Below are 25,186 nucleotides of genomic sequence, written 5' to 3' on the forward strand. Positions count from 1 at the left end.
AAAAAAAAAAAAAAAAAAAAGAAGAAAAAAAAAAAAAAAAAAAAAGAAAAAACCCGGCAGCGGATCCCCACCATCCACGATCTCGGTAAGTCCAAAGCGGAAACAGAGATTTGACAGCCTCCACCATACTATTAAACTAAACCCGTGAATGAAATGTGACGGCGGAGCCGTGCGTAAAGTCACCCGAGCCGCCTTAACTCTCCAGCTAAACTCCACCGTTAAACTTCCATCATGGCTTCCAATAAAAAGGTTACGTTTAGGCGAGTCGTGTTCCGCCGCGCAAAATAGTTCCCCAAAGACGCGAACCTCCGATAAAATGCACTTCAAGCAAATTACCTGCTGCATGAGGGGTTTGGAAAACTGTAATTTTTCGACCCATTTCGAGTCACACACGCTCGCTGACTTTTGGGGTCTTAAACATATCTTTTTTTCAGTGGTGGCGGAGGAACACAGACACGATGCACTCGGACTCATTTTTTTGTTCCAGGGTCACGTGTCTGCTGAAACGCGATAAGCGTCCAGTATTTTATATCAGATTACTTTAAATATTGGTTTTTTTACTATTATGCAGTGAATCTTCACATTTCAGAACTCCGCTGTAGCAGACTCACTATTCAAAGTATAAGCGAAATTCCAGCCGTTCGCCAGCAATTCCAGCCGTTCGCGAGTGTTTTGTGAGGGAAAGGGAAATCTCAGAAAGTCTGTAGTTACCCCCCTTGTTCGACAGTCCTGCTGCAGAGGGCAGGAAATTACTGAAATGCTTACGCAAGCAGAAAAGTGAGTCGGACAGTAAAGCCAAATCAAAGCGCCTCAGAATTAACCGATTACATTTTATATGTCTACATTACGGCAGTAGGCGTACCTGCAATATTCCTAATTAAGTGTTAGAGTCAGGTGATAATTGTAAATGTATACATGGCGACTACTGTGTCCTGGGTATATGTTCATTTTGTCCTATAGGGCGGGACAGCGGTACAACGCTCCAGCCTTAAAGAAAGACAAATCGTTATTCTTTGGCGCCATCTGTCAGAATAATTGGCTATACAACACTGCTCAGATTATAATACGCAAATTTGAAATGGAAACCTGGAGAACAACGTCCTTGACTATATCCCACATGACTGATACATGTAGCTGATAGCCAAACGTACACCCTACTGAATTAACACAATAATATTTCATTTTATTCAAAGTACACATTCGTTAAATCACTTACTGACCTTCGTGAAAGTAAGTTATATTCCCTCGTCAGCATAAACTCAATTTTTCTGCCATTATCGATTAAGCCTAATAAGAGCTATCAGACTGCAGTGCAGATGTTTATAAACAGGATTTGGAAATTATTTAATTGAAATTGAATTCTGTCGAAATATGCGTTCACTTCATAATTAGCCTATGTTTATAATAATTAACCTAAGTAATTGGTGTGTGTGTGTGTGTGTGTGTGTGTGTGTGTGTGTGTGTGTGTGTGTGTGTGTGTGTGTGTGTGTGTGTATTTGTCAGGACCGCTCACGGAAAGTTAGTTGGGAAAAAAAATGCCCTTATAAACAAAAAGGCTGTTTTCCTTTGAGAATAGCCAATATCTTTTCGTCACCAATCTTAAACCAAGTGGTTTCTGACTTAAGATTTCTTTAGATCTTATTGACTAATTGCATGACTGGATATAAATCAGGATCTAAATAGTAGGCGATTCTTTGGTTACATCGTCACCTCAAAAATATGTTATATTTATATAATACGTTAGTTATATTTATATAATACATTATATTTATATAACACGTTAGTTAGTGATTTCAGAGTCTGTCTGCGTGGTTTGAATGCAGTGAGTCGATATTATTAAAGTCCTGCTCAGCGGTTTCAGAAGCTGGACGCATGAAATCCATCGTGTATTGAGAGCAAAACTGCGGCTTTTTCTGCCCGCGGCCCTTTGCTGTAGTTTCAGACTCGGCGATGTGATGTGACCACACCACACCGGTAGAGGGCAGTAGCTGAAAAAACGGCATCTTCCACGCTTTCAGCGGCAAGGAAGTTGCAGGGCGTCGTGGAGGTGAGTGTCATGTAGATGTGCCCGCTGCTGTAAACCTAAAGGTCTCTATATTGACATATATGCAAGTACGCCGTTACTAGTAGTCAAAATGGGCCTAAATATTTTTAAGTCTTTTATGTTCAAGAAAATAACCTAAACCCGTTCATTTCAGTGGGAAACTTGCTGGAAGGTCAACGCTGACCACGAAGAGCAGTCTAAGATAGCGAGCTTGCTAACGCTAACTCCACTAGACAAGGGAAAGTGTCTAGTTACACGAAAACGAAAGCAAACTCTAAACGTCTTATTTGTCAGATAGGTAGGTAGCTGTCTGTCTAGCTATTCAGAAGTGTTTAAATGAATCTTTGATAGCGAGTAAACGCTGTCCTAGCTAGAGGAGCTTTCTAAAACGAGTACATTTCTCTACAAGCTGCTGTGTACTAGGTTGTCTTATCTTTTCGTATCTTCATTGTGAACTAAAGTAGATACATCCTTTCTGTTCTACATACAGCCATTCTGTACTATCTGGCTTGCTAAGTAGAAGAAGGTCAGCCGTACCCACGAAGACCAGCTTTGGGTTTTGTTGCCTGCTAGAGACGCGAGGTGTTTGCATAGCTATTGGTTGGATGGAATTCGAAACACCTCTGCCAAAAAGCTGGAGGCATGCACTGTTCTCACACGGCCTCTCTTAGAGTCTTTAATCGGCGATCAAAAATATTTTGATATTCCCACTATTAAATGTTGTAACTAGGGTTACAAAGTAAAATTTGAGCACTGAGCAAAATGTCTATTAACGGAAGTTTACTTTTCAAGTTTGATATTCATTTTGGATATGAACCGTTTGCCACCTTTACTGAAACCTTTTTATTTTATTCTTGCTAGTAAATGGTACTTACTGTCCAATGGCTAAGTGACAACAAAACAAGCCACCCCCCACCCCCCAAAAAAGTATTAGATTTGATCGTGAATCATGGCAGTTGTCCTCTCATAGCATGGATCAAAGTTTATCCTTACTGTTGTGTGCTGTTGTGATTTTTCCTTTTTTTTTTTTTTTTAAATTACTACACAGATAAATGTGTGATGATGGTACTCAAAGAAATTCCAACAGAAAATATCACGCGTCCATTGGGTCGCAGTGAAGTGATTGGATTACTCTTCCGCCTGACCATATTCGGTGCTGTCACCTACTTCACGATAAAGTGGATGGTGGATGCTATCGATCCCACAAGAAAACAAAAAGTTGAAGCCCAGAAGCAGGTGAGTAAACCCCACATACTCTAGCACATGTGGTGTGCCATGGTTTTGTAGAACAAGTAGATCGATGTTGAACAGGGTGTTTCCTCCTGTGCACGTTCAAATGGAGGTGTCATTGATTAGTCTGTGGGCGTCATGCAGGTCGGGGGCCAAGGTGTAACTGAATTCCTGCATCCTCATAGGCAGAGAAGCTCATGCGTCAGATCGGCTTGAAGAACGTGAAGCTCTCTGAATACGAGATGAGCATAGCAGCCCATCTGGTGGACCCATTAACTATGCAGGTGAGGATGCTTCTGAGCATCACTGTTCTCATGACTATTCAGCTATGTGCTGTGTGTGCACACAGAATATATTTTCTTGTAGAGAAGCTTTCTGATTAAGACAGAAAGACTGCTGAAATATTTAGTTGCTGATTACAGAGACCTGTACTGTCACTGAGACATTTTTTTTCTCTTAGAGCGTCTATTTTAGTGATTGCTATCAGGGTGTAAAGTGAAAGGGGAAAAAAACAGAAAAGGTTTTGTTTCAATTTTTAATGACTTCTGTTCTTACAGATTAAGTGGGGTGACATAGCTGGACTAGATGATGTCATAACTGAGCTTAAAGACACAGTCATTCTTCCCGTTAAGAAAAGGCATCTGTTTGAAGGCTCACGACTGCTTCAGCCTCCCAAAGGTGGGAACGCGGATGCAGCTCTCTGCTGGTCATGGTCCATTTTTCATACATTTACTACAGGGACAAAACTGAAAACTATGGCAGCATGTTAAGTAATATTTGCAGTACTGACTAATATTGATATAACTGAAAGCTGAAATATGCACAATTCAAAATGAGCAGATACATTTCTGTGGATGATTTAACGAGTCGCCTTTACGTGATCCAAGAACCAAAATTAATTTTGGTCAAAATAATGTAGACATCAGAGGGGTCAAGTCACACAGACAAACAGTCCTGATTCATCGAATACATTCCTTAATACAGACAAAACTGTCATTTCTGTTTTGGAATTACTTTCTTACTCCCTACTCAGTGAATTGGACTCATGAGCACATTTACTTGCAATATGCACTGCCTGGCCAAAAAAAAAGGTCATACACTCTAATATTCCATTGGACCACCTTTAGCTTTGATTACAACATGCATTCACTATTGCATCGTTTCCACAAACTTCTGCAATGTCCACAACATTCATTTCTGTCCAGAGTTGCATCAATTTTTACCCAATATCTTATATTGATGATGGGAGATTTGGACCACTGTGCAAAGTCTTCTACAGTACATCCCAAAGATTCTCAATGGGGTTCAGGTGTGGACTCTGTGGTGGCTAATCCATGTGTGAAAATGATGTCTCATGCTCCCTGAACCACACTCTCACAATTTGAGCCCGCTGAATCCTGGCATTGTCAACTTGGAATATGCCTGTGCCATCAGGGAAGAAAAAATCTATTGATGGAATAACCTGGTTGTTCAGTATATTCAGGTAGTCAGTTAACCTCAATCTTTGGGCACATAACGTTGCTGAACCTAGTCCTGACCAACTGCAGCAACCCCAGATCATAGCACTGGCCCCACAGGCTTGTACGGTAGGCACTAGGCATGATGGGTGCATCGCTTCAGCCGCCTCTCTTCTTGCCCTGATGCGCCCATCACTCTGGAACAGGGTAAATCTGGACTCATCAGACCACATAACCTTCTTCCATTGCTCCAGAGTCCAATCTTTATGCTCCCTAGCAAATTTAAGTCGTTTTTGCCAATTAGCCTCACTGACAAGTGGTTTTCTTAAGGCATTGTGTGTGTGGAAATGCTCTTTCTTTCACTATTAAACATATCCTTGATTTCTACTGTTGTTCTACGATTTGATTTCACCACACGTTTAAGTGATCGCCAATCACGATCATTCGAGATTTTTTTCCGAACACATTCCTTCCTTGAAGATGATGTTTCTCCACTGTCCTTCCACTTTTTAATAATGCGGTGGACAGTTCTTAACCCAATTTTAGTAGTTTTAGCAATCTCCTTAGTTGTTTTCTCTGCTTGATGCATGCCAATAATTTGACCCTTCTGAAACAGATCAACATCTTTTCCACGACCACAGGATGTGTCTTTCGACATGGTTGTTTAACAAATGAGAAACTACTCACTCCATCAGTTAGGGTTAAATAACTTGTTGCCAGCTGAAACATAATCACCCATGGAGTAATTATCGAATGGGAGGCTCTTACCTATTTGCTAAGTTAAGGTGTTGACCTTTTTTTTTTGGCCAGGCAGTGTATTTAATTTATATATGTAAACTTATTCAAATATAAATATATATTCAGATTTACTTAAATGCATTGTTATTAAAACATAGGGGCTATTAATGAGTAAATCTTCCACGGTCCTAGTACACCGCTATTAATTTGAAATCTGCACAGCCCTGCAGAAAACGGTGTGCAGTGCTTGGCTCGTCAGTCCCTCTGTATTTACCAGTATTGCCCCTTGCGGGCTCCTAACTTGGTCCAGGAGTGCTCCTCTACGGTCCGCCTGGCTGTGGGAAAACTCTGATAGCCAAGGCCACGGCCAGAGAGGCCGGCTTCCGCTTCATCAACCTGCAGCCCTCCACCCTGACCGATAAGTGGTATGGTGAGTCCCAGAAGCTGGCTGCAGCCGTCTTCTCCCTGGCCATCAAGCTTCAGCCCTCCATCATCTTCATCGATGAGATCGGTGAGCATGATTTCAGCTTTTTCCCCTCTTTGTCTGAAATTAGCACAAAAGGAATGACTCGGGTCGGCAAGCCTCAAATCTCAATGATAAGTCCTCCTTGTGCATTTTCTATGCGTTGGCTGATCGTAGATGGCATTGCTATCATAGATTTTTTTAAAAGAATAGCAATTGACCAATGATAATGGCAGAATTGTTTATATGCAGATAATGGTGTATTTGCATATAAATGGGTATTGTGATTGGACTGCACAAATGCATGGCTCACAGGCAAACCTTTCCAAGCACAGTTTGGCTCCAGAGGTAGATGCTGTCCTTGAGGCACCACGATGCTCACAAAACTCCCCAAGACCTTCATACTAACTCCCCCTTCTGCTGCTTATTTCTAGACTCTTTCCTAAGAAGCCGCTCCAGCTCAGATCACGAGGCCACTGCCATGATGAAGGCTCAGTTCATGAGCTTGTGGGATGGGCTGGACACAGACATCGGCTGCCAGGTATAGTGAGCCTCTCCCTGCATTCCTGGGGCATCATGTGCTATTTGGCTCAGTGCATCGCAGGCAGTAAAATGACCAGGCTCAGTGGGTAATTTGTTTTCCACTCACAAAGATCTCATGTCCAAGTAAGTACGGTTGAGATTGTTTCTCTGTGTACAGGTGATAATTATGGGTGCCACCAACCGCCCTCAGGACTTGGACTCTGCAATACTGCGCAGAATGCCTACAAGGTTCCATATTAATCAGCCTGTAAGTGTCAGAGTGATTCTTTAAATAATTCTTAATTCAGAGTTTCATTTTAGTGATATACAGTACAATACAATGCACTGCTTTGTCCTTTATAACTGTCCCCCCCCAATCCCATCCAGAATATCAAGCAAAGAGAAGAAATATTGAAGCTTATCTTAGAAAATGAAAATGTAAGTATTGCGACTGCTGATTGAACATGGTTGTGTCTGATGTGACAAAACCACACATAATGGTTTCTCCTGTAAAGGTGGAGTCGGTGGACCTTTGTGAAACTGCGAAAAAGACCGAAGGCTTCTCCGGAAGTGACCTCAAAGAGATGTGTCGGGACGCAGCCCTACTCTGTGTACGGGACTTTGTGCACAACACGGGTGCTGATGGAAGGTAGGTCTTTAATTATAGTCTCTCTGGAAAGACACTAGAGGAGTATGCATGTTGTACAAGAGTTAATAGTGACACTAATCTTGGTATCCCTAGCCAGATCGGTCACTAACTTGCTCTCCAGAGCTGTCGTACTCTGTGGCAGGTTATGTCGCGGTTTAAGCAACACAGTTGCTAAGTAATCAATTTGGATGGTAAATATCACTGCCATGACGAAAGCAATGGTATTCTGTGCAACAAAATATTAGGGATTAAATTGGTTCAGTAGTTTACATCCGTCTTTTATATGTAGTTTGTACTACCTGATCAGCATTTGGTAGACACCCGAATTACAGAAGTACTTTATAGTCTCTACCAAAAACATATTTTCATGTGATGGTAGGTAGGTCAGTGTTAATAATATTACCATGCTACAACCCTGGCTAGAGTGAAAGAAATACAGTAAGGGAAGGTGAAAAATTGAAGTGCTTGGTGACTCAGTGAGCAGGTGAAATTTCCAGCCTTCACTTAAAGATAGCCAGTATAAGTTAATTCGACCACCAGAAAACCAGAACAGAAGAGTCTTGATCCATGTGCCCATTTTGTCCTTGGGGATAGTGGGTACATAGAGTAGTACTAGAGGCTTGAAGACAGCATGGTGCAGAATGGGGTTTGATTGATGCTTTAAAGTATGCGGGAGCTGGTCCGCTTATGTCTTTTTAGGGAAGTGTTGGTGTTTAGAGATGGCTAAATTTTCCCAGTTTTGTAGAGGGGGAACCTGCATGTCCAAGGTTCCATGCCTTGACAGTTGGAGTGATCCAAGAATCATCTAGTGGGATCCTAAGGTCTTGACTTGGAGAACATCTCCAGGGGTTTATAGCAGTTTAGTCTAAACAGAAAGGTGTGGGAGGTTTAGAAGGGGAAAAACAGTTTATATTTAAACAGTTCTGATGAATCACAGAGGATGCCGCATTGTTGCATCTTTCCAGAGTAGACAGAATCACGTAAAGATACTGGTCTTTACAGTAGCCTAATGTGGCCAGCACAAATAGAATCACGCATAATAATATGCTTTAAGGCGATTGTGGAAATTCCAATATAGTGTAACCAGTAGAACTGGTTTTTGTTTTGTTTTTTAAACAATTTCTGCTTCTAAAATAGGAACACAGAGGCTTCAAAGCCTGAGATGACTTAGCTATTATGGTGTATGCTGTTACATCAAGTCAAGCAAATTTTGGATCAGTGATATTTTTTTTTTCTTGAAATAAACTCCTATCATCATTGAGGTTGCTTGAAGGTATACCAGTCTATAGTACATTGTGACCTTTGCCAGTCTCACAAGTCTGCATTAATCCATTGACGCTGAACGACGGTGCTTTTATAAATTGTGATTATTGCAGCTGTGTCCTTGACGTTTAAGCTGCCTGCACTTCCTCACAGTCCACAGGCTGACTACATTCGACCCATCCAGCAGCAAGACCTCCAGAGGGCTATTGACAAGATGAAAAGGTCAAAAACGGTGCCAAACATGCTCATGCATCCAGCACTGGACTGAGTCTAATACTCCTGAACAAGGTGAATTAGTACCCTAAAAATTTTTTTTTTTTTTTTTTTTTTTTTTTTTTTTTATTACTTTCTTCCTTTTGTCTTTTTTAACACATCAGTACAAAAACTGGTTCTACAAGGAGATGCCCCAGTTATGTGTGCTTTGAAACTGAATGTGTGATCACTTCCTCTGAGCTCCTTTTGTGTAAACACTTTAACACTTCCTGGCATTTAGGCATTCAGTTCCCCAAGTATTTGTTACTCCACAAAATGTCTCGAGTTATGTGAGAGATGATGTTTTAAAAGCATATGGAACCCTGACAAGTAATACGTATACCATTAGTTTCTTGTGCTATAATTGAATTTAAAGTAGTATTTGAAACATATCAGGTAATGTATAAGTTCCTTTTATATTGAAAGGTTCGATTTCAGTGCATCCCTGGTTTGGGTTTTTGCTATTAAAAGGGACTGTACAACCTCTCATCATGAACATACTGAAATATGTTTACAGGTACACTGCTTTTTACACCAAAATATCAAGTATGTGTATAAATTAGTGTTATCCAGAGAACTGAGAGCTGTTGTGATGTGTAATGTGGTATTTACTGTATATTTATTTGAAACGGCAATAAATAGGGATATCATTAACGAATGTTATTATATTATTACAAGATTGTAAGGTTCAAGTGTGGGGCCATTCTCAAATGAGCCAACATGTGCTGCAAAATGCTCAGTGTTTCAGGTCCAACCACAACCCCCTCCCCCTAAACCATGTGTGAGAATGGAAAAGGTATGGGCTACCCTTTTTCTGAACATGTTTTTAAAAAAACTTCTGCAGTGTGTGTGCAGATTAGAGTGAACACTGACAAAAAGTACCTCAAGTGACAAGTGTGTGTATATTAAGAATGCAATGTTTAATCAACAGTACAAATTAAACTTCAGGGTTTTGTTTTTTTTAACATGTGACTGTGACTGAGTAACACAATCACAGTTTGAAACATACACACCCACATACATACATGCACGAGAACATTGTGTTGAGCACCACTGGCTTTTACTAAAGGCATTTCCCCCTCTGTATTGTTTAGGGATTTTGTTGTTCTTAGTTAAACGATGAAATATTACTGTACACAATTGTACCTAAACTAATATAATGTAAAAACTACATTCATTTCCTGTGAAAACTAGAAAAAATACATGTACGTTGTTTATTTAATACATACCAATAAATGTTTTAAATATGGATCATAATGCACTTAATGAAGGAGGATAAGATATGTGCAGAGAACTCCTACAACATTCCCCTCACCAATCACTTAAGACTTTGTTGCATAGTTTGTTCTTGCATTAAGAATCCAGCTGCATGCTCATCAAGAATTCGACACATGGCTTTCAAATACAAGTGGGTAAGAAAATGTAATTTTTTTGATTGAAATGTAGTGTTAGCAATACACTAAAGGCACTAAGTACATTTTATGTAAAATTTAATAAAAAGAATATGCTGAAAATTATGGAATGGTTCTATAGGACATTACAAGATATCTCCAAGCCCCAAGTAATTCAAACCCCCAGATTAGGTTCTAATTCAGTTAACCTCAGTAATTTGGGCACACAAATGTACAAAGTATGAATAAATGACTTTCCAATGTCTACATGTCCTTCATAAGGCTTTCAGTTCAGTATAATTCAGGCAGTGTTGATACTGGATAAAGCTTGTGATGGTTTCCCTTCACCAATCATGAAGCAGCTTTTGCTTGTCCTTCTCAGATAGCTCTTATCAAAAGTCTCTCCAAGTCTAAGCAGCCTAGTGAGAAAAACCCAACCTGGCAAGCAGAGCCTACTGTAATAATTCTGGCCACAAACTCTTACATCAGTATTGTTAGGTACCTTCATCAATATTTTATCCCCTTACATCACATGTAGTTCCACTTGAATAGTGTAAATATGGGCATCATACATACTTTATTAGAATATAAGGGCCACATCCAGGTAGTTCTCAGGTATGATTTGCCAAATTCAGATTTTGGCAAAATCTGTTTTTGAGCATCTTGGTTTTATATTCAAAACTAGATGTTTATCATACAAACTATTTTTTTTTAAAAAGGTTTTACATTATTTTTCCTGGGGCTTTAAGCTTAGAAGAACCTTTCGTAATGTCTGCAGACTGACCCTTGTATAATTCTTCCATTGAGGTTTATATACTATAACCAATGTCATTTTCATAAAAACAAATATCACCAGAAACCATCTGATTAGCAGCAAAAAAAAGACCTTAATCTCAGTAATTCGCTTCACCCAGCCATATGATTTAGGCAGATTCTGTTGTTTAGCTTTGGCTTAACTCCTGAAATCCATTTACTTCAGATGTTTTCTAATAATTAAAACACTACCTATTAGCAAAATCTGTCTCAAACTCAAAGCCCCACAATCTGCTTCACATAATCTCTAAAGCGCAAAAATATTTTTTTTAAAAGAAGCCTTAAATATTACATAGAAGCGATATAAAACCATCTTAGAGTTAACAGGACTTATAAATACAGGACTTGAAATCTACATGTTGTATTTTTCTTTCAAGATTACATTTGGCTGTTGCCTTTTGTGAACTGGAATTGTACTGGCATCCACGTTTAATTTTTCTGCAGGGAGCTGTAGTACTCTGTGAGGACCTTCCATGCCTTTGGGGCCATAAAACCTTCCGGAGGGTTCTCCCCACTGCTGGCCAGCCTCCTCATCTTGGTTCCAGAAATGAACTCAAACTCATCGTGCCTGAAAAAAGGCAATATACCAAAAGTTTAGCATTTATATTTTTTTATATTTGAATGTTAACTGTGAATGTGATTATCCTTAAACACATTATTATAAAATAACTGATTTTTAAAAAGCCTTAAAGATTATTATATCTCAATGTCTCACCGCTCCTGGTCATAGAAATCCATTGCTTTCTTCATTTTATTGTAAGCTGCAACTCTGAAAGGAATAATCTCCAGGGATGTGAGTCCTGGTGCCATGGTTAGCACTTTGCCACCATGTGTTGGCTCATAAAGGTCCTGTTTGGTCTCCGGGTGGGGCATGCCAGCTGGGTCACGGCCCACGATGTAGAAGTTAGCACCGGCGACCATTCTGGACCTACAGTGCCACTGCACCTGCCAGGACACGTATGCACCCATTTAAACGATCTTTTCCATCAAAAGGTTTTAAAACCCCAAGATTCCAATCTCATGACCGAGATCACTAGACAATACCCAGTGTTTACTGTAACCCAGCTTTTATGCTATTGGCCTCACCTCTGTGGGGCCCGCGTACATCATGGGTGAGGGGAAGATGGCCACGATGGTGCCGGCTGGGTCGAGCACGCCCTCTTCGAGGACGGCGGCGTGCTGACGCATGCGCCAGGCCAGCGGCACGTCATCGTCCTTGGTCCAGCCGCCCAGCGGGTGCAGCAGCAGCATGGGCCGCTGATAGCCCCGCTGCAGCAGCTGCTGCTTGGTGTCCTGCATTAGCAGCGCATGTCCGTTGTGCACTGGGTTGCGTAGCTGGAAGGCGAAGATGGCATCTGGTGGAGCAAGAGGCACATGGTTCAAGCTGTGGTTCAACTGACGTCTCGTTCCTTTTTTTTTTTACAATTTTTAATCACCAAAGCACAGAACATTGCAGTTTTATGTAGAACAGTAGGAAAAGTATATCTATAGACACAATATAACTGTCCCCTTTCATCTACCTGCCTCAACAATTTAGGTATAGGAAGTAGGAGAATGGAAAGGAGGACATTTAATACACTCTAACTCTGCACTGTTACCTTTAAGACTAGCACTCAGACGCACCCAGCAAGGACTTTTACGATTTCATTGTACCAAAGGTTGACAGTGGGTGAATTATCTCCAGTCTAGTCAGTCATAATATACTTACAAGCCACGGATAACAACCTAAGAATAAACTGGGTTTGGCGAGGTTTGAAATTAACATTGTCTTGAACCCTACCTACTGAAGAATAAGGATCCCTTTCTATAGTACAGTTAAACCTTCTTTTCAAGCTTTACTTTAACCCTGTTCCAGAAGTTATGGGGCAGGACCAAAACATGTGATTATGTACCAACTTTTTTTGTTGTTGCTGTTGCATTTTTGACAGGCTGATTGTGTTCATTGTATTAAGAATATAGGATGTGCAGTGTAGTTCATGCAACACTTTAAACCCTCTTTCTGGAGTGTTGTTGCAGACTGATATATTCCCCATGTTTCTTATCTGCCAACACTTCAGATCTTTGGGGTTCACCAAAATCTCTTTCCCACACTTACAGCGGTGCCTGTGGATTACTTGGGGTGCATATTTCTTGGTTTGCAGGGAACTGTTTTCTGTATAAAGTCTTTAGCCTGTAGGTAAATGCTTAGACAGCAAATTGAAATTTTCCTGTAACTACTGAAATTACATTTAATTATTGCTCAGATAAGGATCTGTTAAAGACCAGCTTGTACCACTGATGGAAAATACTATTCTGTAAGCCAGAGGGGAAGTTCATAACTAAAGGAATTAAAGCATGTGAGTGGGTCTATCATTATCTATTTTATTAAATCTAAATCTACCAGGTACTGCTAGACTCAAAAAAAAAAAAAAGAAGGTTTGGATTTTAATTACACTCAGTGAACTCTACATTATAGATGGCTTTTGTAATATTGAAATCACATGGCTTCTGCCCTTAGAAAATTCTGAATTTATAAGGGCATGTTGTTAAAAGTATTCTTCTCTTGCTGATCCTAGCATCCCACATCCCATATTTTCATTTGGTCATTAGCAGATCTCCACATCAGATAGCTCATTGCAGCTCAGCTTATAGATGTTAAACTATTATCTGGTGAATGATTAGGTCACTGCACTGTTCATGGAGTCATTCCTAGTAAATGTTAGCGGGGCAGTACACTGATGAAAAAAAGAGTTCATTTGCTTGTGCTGTCATGCAGGGAGCTCTTTTATATTTACATATCCTCTGGCACACAAACATTTATCAAGTGGTCCAACGTGTACTCTAAAAACACATCACCTGCCTGCATGGACCCGTTTTTGTTCCTAATAGGTAGTTTTTTATTGTTTGTTTGTTTTGCTAAAAGAAGAGGACATCTTTAGAATCGCCACCTGCCATGCCATATTGGTGGAGGTTTTGACATCATTGTTGCACAAATCTGTTGACTTAATAAATGTGTATGGTTTCAGTAAACCTGTGCTGCATTTAAATAAATGCACCCACAGACACTTGAACCTCAGTAATGTCACCTGCTCCCATTTCCTTAAACTTTTGTCTGAGCTCCTTTGGAGTGAGCCGGTATTGGTCCAGACCATCATCCCATCTGATTCGCTCCAGCACCTCCAATTCTCCACCAGCCAACCAGTCACCTCCTTCCATAACCATCTGATAAATGGAACCAGCAATAACAAATTACAAAAGGCTGATAAATATAAAATTCTGCAAAATAAATTTTTTAAAAATAGGCCAATACAGTTCAACTGAGGTGAAGCTCATCCATGCAGCGTGCAGCCTCACAGAACCGACATGGGCAGTCGTGGACGTTCTAGTACCTTGATGTAAGGGTGCTGGGGACATGTGGTGCCCCACTGGCGAGCACAGCGCTCCTCCTTACGGTGCTCGTAGAACTCAGGGTTGCGCAGGATGGCCACCCTGCAGCCTTTGTACTCCAGAGCGAAAGCAGCACAGCCATCCAGCTTGTCTTTGACCTCCTTGGATACTGGCAGCACGATGGGCACAGATAGGTTGATGGTGCCACCTGGAAGTCATACAGAGGGTTACAGTCATACTGAGATCCAGTGGACGGATTCCATTTTGGCACGTAGTGTGTCTTGTATGGTAATAATTATATCTAAGCTTAGGAAAATGGATCAGAAATGGAAAGAAATGTCAGCTATGCATCCTTGTATAATATGTCAAACGTGTCTCTGGTTATGTGATGGTAAATATGTACAGAGCTAGATCAGAGTGTTTATATCACAGGAGAGGCATCGCGGTGTGTATTCTCAGAATGTTGATACCATCAATTAGGGTGTTGAAGTGTAGGACCTGCAGGTACTCTCTCTCCCTCATGAAGCCCTTCAGAGGTGTGGCCCATCCTTCAGCCAGCACCTGAACCCACTGCAGGTCCAGCTAAATCAACAGAAACCAGTTGGAAAGATTCAGATTACTGGCTTTGCTGCTTAACTCCTTACACTCCAAACGGTCTGAGGGTCAGTCCAGAGTCTCATGCCTCTTAATATCTTTAATACATTTACTATATACCTTTAAAATAATGATTCACAGAACTAAACAATAATATTTATTAATTTACATTTACGGCATTTAGCAGACGCTCTTATCAAGATTGTAAATTGTAATTGTAAAGTGTAGCAATTAAATAATAATCATAACAACTGCAAATCATTCCAGTACTATTAAAGTTTATCTAATAAAAGTGATGAAATATAACCAATTTAAATGACTAAAATAGAAAATGTACCATTGGTTAAGCCACCATAGGACGTGATGACACGTCCTATGAATCAGTTAAATGATGTCAAGCTAATGTTGCAATATCAACTTCTGTTAATTTTAGCAGCTCGACAGAACTCACACGATTGCACCAAAAAACACTGGAGCTGCGTTACCTTCGTGATGGCTATGGTGGGCAGAATGTTGGCATCACTTAGGGCCAGGTTCAGCTTGTTTTCGGGGACAAACAGCTCACTAACGTCCTCTGTCACACCACTGGGCACAATTCCCTGCAAGCATGAAAGACCATGATTTCCTGAAAGCATCATGCCATCCTCTACAAACAGTAGGTGAAGCTTTCACCAGCCATCCAATATTCTTGAACAAGGTGTTCTTTTATGTTTCAGATGTTTTGACAATGTTTAAAACAACCACATGGTATTAACAGACTTCCTGAACTGGTATATGCACACCTGGTCCTTCAGGAGCTCCACCAGGGACTGAATGCACTCATTCACTGTGAGCTCTCCAGTCTTCAGAACCAACTCTGGAGAATCTGGCTTCTCATAATCCGAGTCAATCCCAGTGAAGCCTGACAAGTAAGTGAACCAGCTGTGAAAGCTGATATTTGCGATTTTCACATAAAACGCATATTGTTCTGTTAAAATGGTTATCAGTGGTTATTGAGAATTCTAATAAGATCAAGATCAGATTGGTGGATACCTTTAATCTCTCCAGCACGAGCCTTTTTGTAAAGTCCCTTGACATCCCTGCTTTCACACACCTCTAGTGGTGCATTCACAAACACCTCGAAGAACGGCAAGCGTGAGCTCTCATGGATCTTCCTTGCTTCGTTTCGATCCTTTCATGAATCATTGCAGAACCACACAGTGAGGCCATCCTTTGATCTCATTGTTCATTAACATCTCAAATTAGGAAAGTTCCCAATGCATCAACTTTCACTGAAGTGAACGTTCAACTGCACCTCACCTTAGTGAAGGGAGAAATGAAGCTAGTGATACAAACTAGACCGGCGTCGGCGAAGAGCTTGGCCACTTCGGCAATACGCCGGACGTTCTCCTCACGGTCTGCCGCGCTGAAGCCCAGGTTCTTGTTCAGGCCATGCCGAATGTTGTCACCGTCCAGGGAATAGCATGGAATGGCATGGGAAACCAAATACTCCTCCAGAGCGAAGCCGACGGTTGTTTTCCCCGCACCCGACAGCCCTGGATGAAGACATTCTGCTGAGATTATTCAGTTTTATACAGAGAAATCAGCACTGTTGAGCTGGATTTAAAGATGTCAGATTGTCATGTAAACTGTGCAGAATTTCATTGAGAGTAGCTATAAGAAAGGTAAACCTGTCAGCCAGACTGTGCACCCCCGAAAGCCTCCTCTGGTTCCTACAACTTGGCCTCGTTTGGTCCTGCTTACATGGTGAGCCTGGTACACAACATTGGTTGCCCTTTGGAGACCCTAAAAGCCCAGTAAATAACACACATCAACAAAGGACATGAAATAAAACTAAGCACAGCACAATAGTGTCATATTGTCTGGGGTGGAGTCCTGCATGCCACTCATGTCCTTTCAGGGAACAATCATTATGTTAAAACGTGGCTTAATTCTGCAGAAGTGAAAATGAAAAATGAAGTTCCACCGCAGAAAGTATTTAAAAAGTGAAAAGTTAACTGGTTAATATGCTACTAGGTTGTGTACACAGTAAGTATAGAACATTTTCATATGAAAAAGGTTACATAACATTTAGCCACCAGTTCACCTCTCACAAGGCTTTTGGATGTGTATACACTGCAGATCAAAATTAGAGAACAACACACAATTTCCTAAATGTCAAGGTCACTGTGTAGTCCTATGTGAATTTATTCTAATAGGAGTAAAAGAACAGTATTTTAAGCTTATTTCATGAGTTATATATATTCTAAAGCACAGTATAAAAAACTTAAATGAGATAATTGAAAAAGAACTCTAATCAAATTTAGAGAACACTTTCAGATACCTGCAAGTTATTGGTGTTAATCTGGCACCTGGTGCTAATTTCCTTAATTATCTGACAAACCCTATTTAACTGACAGCCTAACTTTCCAGTTTTCACTGAGTTTGCAAGATGGTGAGCCGTTCCAAAGTGACTGAAACCGTCTGGCAGCAGGTTGTCCAGATGAAGACCAAAAGGGTGACCCTATCAGCCAAAGCAAGAGAAGTTGGTCGTTCCAAGTCTGTGATTTTTAGAATATTGCATCTTTACAACATCACAAACTCATTCAAGTCCCTCAAGAAAGCTGGTCGCCAAGGAAAGACAAATGCAAGAAAGGACAGGATAATGCGGAGAATCTCCACGGGTAATCGGTTCAACACTGCAGCTGGAATTGCTTGCCGGTTCAGCACTGAACAGGGTAAATATCTGTCTTGTCAGACAGTGTCTCTATGTTTAAGAGCATTTGGACTGAAAGCCCATGCTGCAGTGACCAAACCTCTCATTAAGAGAGAATCAAAAGGCTAGATGAACCTTTGCTGAGGAGCATGTTGTGTGGACAGAGGAGACGTAGTCCAGAGTTCACTTTAGTGATGAAAGCAAGTTTATTTTATTTGGACCTGATGGGAAACATTATATTCGTCGACAAACTGGGGACTGAACCCAAAGTGTGTAAAGAAGTCTGTGAAAGGTGGAGGAGGAAGTGTCATGGTTTGGGGAATGTTTTCGGCAGCAGGACCTCTGCTACAGCTACATGGCAGAGTGAATGCAAGTGTGTATCAGAACCTTCAACAAGTGGTTCCTTTCTTGCGTTCATCACTCAGCCAGCAATTTTCATGCAGGACAATGCCCCCTGTCACACAGCAAAATGGGTAAAGCAGTTCCTTGAAACTGAAAGCATTGAAACAATGAAATGGCTAGCCCAGAGTTCTGATCTAAACCCAATAGAAAACCTCTGGAAAATCCTTGGTGACAAAGTTATTGCTAAGAAACCCACAACAGTCACTGAACTGTGGAAGAGACTGCAAGAAGAGTGGACCAAAATCACACCAGAGCAGTGTGATGTCATGTGGCCTCAGATGTGCTGAAGTCATTCAAAGCAAGAGCCTGTAAACTTCCTAATGATTGGTGACTGTTGTGACTGTCAGAAAATTTTGTTGTAATCTTTCTCTGTGCTATAGTCATTGCAGTTCTCTAATTTTTATCCTTGTGGTTTCTGCAAAATAACTTATGTTGAAATACCTTGGATATTTTGTAAAACACGGTTTTAGTGGCATGGTATACCCCTAACCAAAAATCCTTCAAATATTGACCAATGAAGATCACATTATTTCTGAAAAAAATCAAGTGTTCATAAATTGTTCTCTAATTTTGATCTCCAGTGTATATGTAAACTGCACGAATTGCTGATTATGGCTTGTACGATACTGAATTGTACACTGTTGTGCACCATGCACAGTGGCTGGTTTGTATCAGTGACATATCTACAAACCTTCTGTGAATATGACCAAGTCATGAGATGGTAAAAAGGGGGAGTCTGGAGGGAGGTGCCTCTGGGTGGACTAGGGAGACAAAAACCACTATTCATGTTGACCAGCGGAGAGGTGGCCAGACTGGAGCTGTGCCCTGGAACACAGCCATGTTTCACGCAGTCTTCCACCCTCCCTCCACCTTTTTCCACCGTAACTTCCATGTCCATCAGGGGCCCTTTTGATTCCCATATACAGAGTCCTGCTTTTTTGCCCAAGTGAAACGCTCAGTTCATAAAAGATCCAACTGTCATTGACGGGAAAACCGTCGAACAGCCAGGCAGAATGTCAGTGAAGTAGTCAGGACCACTTTCAAACCACTGATATGGACCACCTGAGATGCTACTGGTAAAGCAGTCTACGTTTAAAACAAACAAAAATCTATTAATGTTTTCGGATTTTTTGTCTTAAACATTCAAGTACAACTAACAACACAGGACAAATGGAGCACAAAACAATCGACAGGCTGCTTTTAAAGCTAACACCTATAGAAGCTTATATCTCACATAACCCTAAAATAATGTAGGAAAACTAACGAGGACACGAAGCAACCGAAAAACTTCGCTACCTGGTGTCGCTACAGCTATAACCCTATCGCACAAAATAGTAGACGAAAAAAAGCATACCCACTACTGACAATGTTAGTGCAATTTTAGCTTATAAAGCTTGGTTAAACTGTTGTTCAGAAGACGAGCTCATTTAGCGTTTAACAGGACTAAACGTGATGGAACTGTCAAGCACTGCGGCTGATTCATTCTGAACTTAACAGAAACTTATAGGTGTAAAAGCGTGTTGCCTGAACCTGGGTATTATGTTCACCGTTGTTTAACCATTATGGCTTTGTAGTATCGATTTTAAAGAATTCTCTTTTTAAAAAGGTAAAAAGTTTTAAAAAAAATCAATCAATCAAAAAAAAAAAAAAATCAAGTGCACTTACCGTTTTCTGCTTTTTGGTCCCAGACATAATTCTAGTGATTAAACGCAGTGTTTAAATCGAGCAGCGCGTAAAGTTGGAGCACAGTTCGGATGAGACGGTGGACTTTGGACACGTAGCAAATGAGCAAACGAGTTTCTTCCTGAAAGGGGCGGACGACGAAACGGTACGAGGGTGCCGCCTGCTCCCAAAGTAGTCACGGCACAACTCTAGAAACACGTTAAAAGCGGCCAGCGTGTCGGTCCACAAAGTAGCATATAAGCGTGTTGCTGTCCTACGTGCGAGTCCACTCGAGAAACACAATCGGAACAGCTAGAAAACAAAAACCTGACAGGACCTGTCGCAATAAGCGTTAATTTAACTAACCCAGGTCCTGAACGGGATAAACCGTGATATCGTTAACCGATCTAGACGGGTTCTTCTTGACTTTAGTGCTGCATTTGACATTGAACCATTAATGCTAAACCGTCTAAAAGACTGCGCTAGTCTAGCACACTTCCTGTAGCTAGAGTCATATATATGAAATATAAATATGTATAGTAGAGTCATTCATTATATGTGGAGTCATATATATTAAATATAAATATGAATAGTAGTCATATATATTTAGGCTCGTCAGTATGCAGACGACACTCAGCTATGTCCCACTGCCTTGATATTTAACTTTTAACATCAGGTCCTGGATGAGAGAACGGTAATATCAGTTAAACCCCAGCACCATATTAAAAACTCAGGTGTCACATTTGACTGTTACCTAAGCGTTAAATGCCGTGTTAGTATCGCTCTCATCTACGTTACCATAGCCAAGATAAGAAGTATATTCACACCAATTGATCACCACCCGACACACCACCTGTGTCATTCAGAATCACCTTTTAAATATTTATGCGGACTTTTAAGTGCTTACATGATTGTGCCCGTCTTTACACTACGATAACTACGCCTGTAGCTTGAAGGGGCCCCTCGGATCAGCGGTTACACATGCTGGGGGTTCGTACCACTCGACTAAACTCTGCAATTCTCTTACAGACAACTTGAGGACTCTCGATGACAGTTAAGAAGAAACCTGAGACATTTCTGTATTCTTTAAAGCCTTTAATTGGACTATTTTATCTGTGTATTTGTCGCGGCTGCTTTTGAGCTAAAAATCTTATTTCCTATTTTTGCAATAATCAGTCAGTTTATATTAACATAGGCCAGTACTCATACTCTCAGTGTAACTAATGCGCAGTCAAGCCTAGTTTTAATACTGAACATCTGTTAGACGTACGCTGTTAGACTTGTGGCTTACGTCTTCAGTAACTTTGTACTAATGCCACGAGAGAATGGGCTGCACAAACTAATGATTTAATAAAATAATACCCTTTTAGGCCGTGGTGTGGCACACAAATCTAGTGTACAAATACGCTCCGTCTGTCCGAATTCCATTTTCACTTGCCACAGCTGTATTTCACTCATATAGTTGGCACACACCAGTCCCACTATGCATGGCCCAGTTTTCTATACGTGACTTCTGATTAATCTTGGTGTAAATACTCACCACTGAAACGCTACAAATTCATTACATGTTGTACTGCCACCTTTGTGCATATGTAAGTAAGGAACTTTGCATTTATTGCCGATTTACTATTAGATATCATCCCAATAAAGCACCATTGGTCGCCCTGTAACTGTAGGCTAGTTCAAAACATGAACTACGGGTGAAAGAAGCTTATTTTTCTGAGTTCAGCTGTGCACATGACCTACTCTTCAGGTATACTGCCATCTAGTGGTACATTTTGAAAATCAGACACTCCTTTGAATTTTTCACCCGCAGTTGTTTTTTTCTGAGGTTTTAGTCTTTGCTGATTGAACGTTCTCTAGCATTTTTCAGTTCTGTTACTACTTAAGTCGACTTGCAATTAAGGGTTATAATGGCAAAGAAAAACTCATGCCACGTTTCTAAATTGTTCGCATTGCTTGTGGAATTATTGATGACATTCACAAAGCAAAATTGGTTTTATGTAAATTTAGATTATGCAGCAAGATGGTAACCTACATTTTGACATCGACTAGTTTCCATACTAATCCTGAGTGAGATTGTCCAGTGATGTTATGTTCCAGGACAGCAGAGGCAAATGAAGGATATCGGTGCTGTGGATAAAACACCAACAAAACACAAAAAAGAAACCATACACCTGATTTGGGTAGACCACATTACTAGCTTGAGTATTGATAAATATTTATTACATCAACCTCAAATTGTTCTTGAAATTCTCAAACAGGGAAACATATCAAACTGTTTTTGTTTGTCAAATATCTGAACACAACACTGAGATGTTGACACTGACGTTCTGGTAAATTATCATAACAGGATACTCAAACTAAAACAAGCCTTCTGATAGTCGGGCAGAATCCTTATATATATAAAAAAACATGTACAGATCTATGAACAAAAATATTTGTCACTGCAAAAGTTTACCATTACAAGTTGAAAGAAGATTTGGTACCTTAGAAACAAAGCTTATAATAATTAAGTGCTGATTCAGACTGATGTTTTCAGAAGTGGATACTTCAGGTCAAAAAATCCAGCAGACAGAAAATACTCACACAAAATCATTGTAGAACTTATACTCCTTTGGATATTTTCAACCAAAGGGAAAAAAAAAAATATTTAAAGAAAAAATAAACCATATACCCAATTTGGTTAGACCATTTCATTTGTGAGAATCAAGAAAAAAGCTATTTTAACCCTTTATCAATGCCGAGAATAAAAAACTATAATCTCTGAAGAAAAACTGTTCCTTAACGCACCAGAAGGCAACCTTTCCATCCACCTTGCCGCTGTCCTCTCCTCAAGTCATAGTTCTGTGTTCATGTGATTAACTTTGGGCAGTTCACATTCTTTGTTAAAATCACAGCCTTGCAGGAGTTTGGAGTAGTGGGCCCTGACCGTGTCATAGAGTGGGGCTGGGTGACCCATGCTGGGGAACTGCACTGGTTTCTCATTGAGAAAGAACTGCAGTCTCAGTTCATCCCTACACTCATACAAGACGAAGAGCAGGTTAGCCGCGTAAGGGACGAGCTGACTGGTGCGAAACTTGCGGCCGCGCTGCACTGAGAAGTTCTCAGCGGTCAGCGGCGTTTTGTCCCGGAAGAACCCCATCAGAGAGAGCAGCGGGAGCAGAGTCTCTGCATGGCCAACCTGAACGGTGGCTGCCTTGGTAGCCTTGCCGAGCCTGATCAGTTACAGGAGCACAGAGAGACGACGTTCATACAGGCGAGCCTGACAGTATATGGCCTTTGGACACATCAGAGTATCTCTCACATGCGTTTACTCAACTGCTTTGACATTAGTGGTGTTTATGTGCTTGATTCTTCACTGTTCTGTAGTGTAAACGACAAGAAAAACAAGAAAGCGTCTAACTGCTCTGGCTACTCTATGCCAAGTGAAATCTTTCAGAAGTTCTCCAACTGGTTTGACTAATTGTACAAACCCAGGAAGAACAATTATCCTAGACCCCTTCTAAATTACAAAGTCAGCAAAATACATTGTCATAGCCCTGGTCAGTACACGACAAAGCCGGATTTGTGGATTAGTGAGCAAACATTGGGATGTCATTTTTTTTCCTTTGGATTCACGTTAAGACTTCCTTAAACAGAACCTGTGAGTGTTTGCTCATCGACCCCATGCATGTCAAATACAGCAGACGCTTCCTCACCTGTAGTAATGTGAAGCTTCCTCCAGTCGTCTGAAAAGGTCATGAAAGAGGGAACAACTCGATTTGCGGTTGATGTCATAGCCATAGCCTCTTTTCCAATACTGTTTCAAATCATTTTTGTATTCAAGGACCTAAAAAACATAGAATGCCTTTAGAATGTATATAGAGCTTTGACCCGTTTACAAAGTTACTGTTGCTGAAACATGAAAGGAACGGATCTTATGACTAGTTTCAGTATTATTGTGTCAATGCTCTCATTTGTTACAAAAAATCAAGCTTAATATGTATACTATTATAATAGAATCATATTTGATTATATATTTGATACACTTGACAATAAAACCAAATCAGAACCCCATATAAAGGGCATACCTCGGCATCCACCTCATCCAGCGTATTACACCATAAAGAATTCTCAGACTTGATTGCCAGCTCATAAGAGCACAGGAAGAAAGCTGCTTCAACTAAATCTGTGGCAAAGTAAAACAACTGTTACCATTTCCACTGACAGCTGAACACACGTTTCGGTGTTCCTAACTAGATAAGTGGGTAGCAGGTGCGCACACTCCAGAACACAGGTCTATTGCTCCATTCCAGCCCATAATAACATAACATTAACTCCAAGTTGTTATTATGCACTTCGAACTTTTAGTGAGGTAAAGAAATTAACTTTTAAAGTAACCTGATGTTATTAGACTGTGTGGAATCTGTAAGCGACTGGCCATCTTCCTCCTAACTCCTTCCATCTCTACAGATGTCTTGAAAATTTCAACCTCCTTCAGCGCTGTCTTGCTGTTCTCAACATCTTCAACAAATCTTTGGCACTGATCAAAGAATCTCATTAGTGAATCATTCACATAGTGTGTGAAGCCCAAGCCTATTAAAGACACAGCAAGCGAAAGATTAGGCTCCCTGTCAAAACAGTTCACCAAGCAACATAAGGACAGGAGCAACAGAAACGTGCTGATGGTACGCTTCACCTCGCACATCCAGGTGTTGGTGAAGGCCCTCTTGGAATGCCTTGACGCTATCAACGCATCTGTGCTTAGAGCTGGTCAGAAACTCAATGCGTTCACCAAGAAGGTTATCCCGGGACATCAGCGTCGGGAATGTTTTGGCCAACCTGATAGCCAAATGTCTGTGGTCTTCCTTTCCTTTCGTTACTAGCTTGCCGTCCATGTCCTCTGTGTACCACATTGTCCAATTACTTTTAATGCCCTCCAGCCACCAGGCAGGCCCTGACGCCTCGGCCATAACCAGATCGTACAGGCTTGCGAGCTTTCTAATATTCTTGGCTGTGGGATAGCGTGTTCCGTGCCTGAGTACTGCCACTAAGTGTACTGCCTTGCAGGCAGCGGATGGGGGTCCCATGAGAGATTTATTTACGAATAAAATATCGTCCCTTAAATGTAAGTTCACGTCTTCATATCTGCATTTTGTGCCAAAGTAAGTAGCAATTGCTGGTACAGTTAATTTACTGTACGACACGTGAGCCATTACAATGCTTAAAGCAGCCATAACAAAATGTTTGTTTCTGGACAATAAATGTACTGGTTTCATCTTCCAGAATGACTTGTTTTAGCGATACAAATAGCTACCTGCGCTGCCGTACTCCCGTAGATACTTTACAAGCTGGCTGGGCTACATTCATTCAGCCGAGAACGCTTTGACTTCCGATTTCGCTAGACACGTTTAAAACTGTGAAGCCAGCTTCAACATAGATGAATTGCTCCGGGGCAGGTTTGTGGATCGTCAAAATGCACCACTCACTGATTATTTTCTTATAATTGCTGGGAAAAATAATACAATTTTATAGGCGTTATTATTATTATTATTATTATTATTATTATTATTATTATTATTATTATCATTATTTTGCCTTTATTATTATTATTATTATTATTATTATTATTATTATTATTATTTTATAGCCTATGTTATCTT

General features: G+C 40.6%; 3 protein-coding genes across 7 annotated transcripts; 1 reads left to right on the forward strand and 2 right to left on the reverse strand.

Moving 5' to 3' along the window:
* Positions 1-9,867, forward strand: atad1b (ATPase family AAA domain containing 1b). 2 transcript variants are annotated; one of them, XM_027013460.3, is made up of 12 exons: positions 1-85; positions 1,937-2,047; positions 2,199-2,342; positions 3,093-3,280; positions 3,460-3,558; positions 3,832-3,952; positions 5,780-5,980; positions 6,367-6,473; positions 6,633-6,722; positions 6,842-6,892; positions 6,970-7,103; positions 8,520-9,867. In XM_027013460.3, exons 4-12 carry the CDS (start codon positions 3,104-3,106, stop codon positions 8,632-8,634), a joined length of 1,095 nt encoding a protein of 364 aa, XP_026869261.1. In that variant the 5' UTR covers positions 1-85; positions 1,937-2,047; positions 2,199-2,342; positions 3,093-3,103; the 3' UTR covers positions 8,635-9,867. The 2 variants fall into 2 exon arrangements, with proteins under 2 accessions (XP_026869261.1, XP_026869260.1); XM_027013459.3 differs by lacking the exon at positions 2,199-2,342.
* On the reverse strand, positions 9,518-19,829 carry papss2b (3'-phosphoadenosine 5'-phosphosulfate synthase 2b). Of its 2 annotated transcripts, XM_081697792.1 has the most exons (13): positions 19,545-19,829; positions 18,571-18,965; positions 16,453-16,567; positions 16,082-16,317; positions 15,815-15,953; positions 15,565-15,683; positions 15,268-15,381; positions 14,659-14,770; positions 14,191-14,396; positions 13,888-14,023; positions 11,909-12,177; positions 11,538-11,767; positions 9,518-11,390 (listed from the first exon to the last, which is right to left on the reverse strand). In XM_081697792.1, the coding sequence occupies exons 2-13, from the start codon at positions 18,775-18,777 to the stop codon at positions 11,252-11,254; spliced, it is 2,022 nt and encodes a 673-aa protein (XP_081553918.1). In that variant the 5' UTR covers positions 18,778-18,965; positions 19,545-19,829; the 3' UTR covers positions 9,518-11,251. The 2 variants fall into 2 exon arrangements, with proteins under 2 accessions (XP_081553918.1, XP_026869259.2); XM_027013458.3 differs by lacking the exon at positions 18,571-18,965 and having other exon boundaries at positions 19,545-19,826.
* A 1,921-nt stretch (positions 19,830-21,750) lies between these two features.
* minpp1b (multiple inositol-polyphosphate phosphatase 1b) lies at positions 21,751-24,919 on the reverse strand. 3 transcript variants are annotated; one of them, XM_027013475.3, is made up of 5 exons: positions 24,223-24,919; positions 23,925-24,119; positions 23,615-23,712; positions 23,243-23,373; positions 21,751-22,759 (listed from the first exon to the last, which is right to left on the reverse strand). In XM_027013475.3, exons 1-5 carry the CDS (start codon positions 24,800-24,802, stop codon positions 22,381-22,383), a joined length of 1,383 nt encoding a protein of 460 aa, XP_026869276.2. In that variant the 5' UTR covers positions 24,803-24,919; the 3' UTR covers positions 21,751-22,380. The 3 variants fall into 3 exon arrangements, with proteins under 3 accessions (XP_026869276.2, XP_026869275.2, XP_026869277.2); XM_027013474.3 differs by having other exon boundaries at positions 23,913-24,119; XM_027013476.3 differs by lacking the exon at positions 23,925-24,119.
* Positions 24,920-25,186: the final 267 nt, after the last annotated feature.

This window comes from Electrophorus electricus, chromosome 15 (assembly GCF_041902795.1).
Source record: "Electrophorus electricus isolate QZ-2024a chromosome 15, ASM4190279v1, whole genome shotgun sequence".
Classification (NCBI taxonomy): Eukaryota; Metazoa; Chordata; class Actinopteri; order Gymnotiformes; family Gymnotidae; genus Electrophorus; species Electrophorus electricus.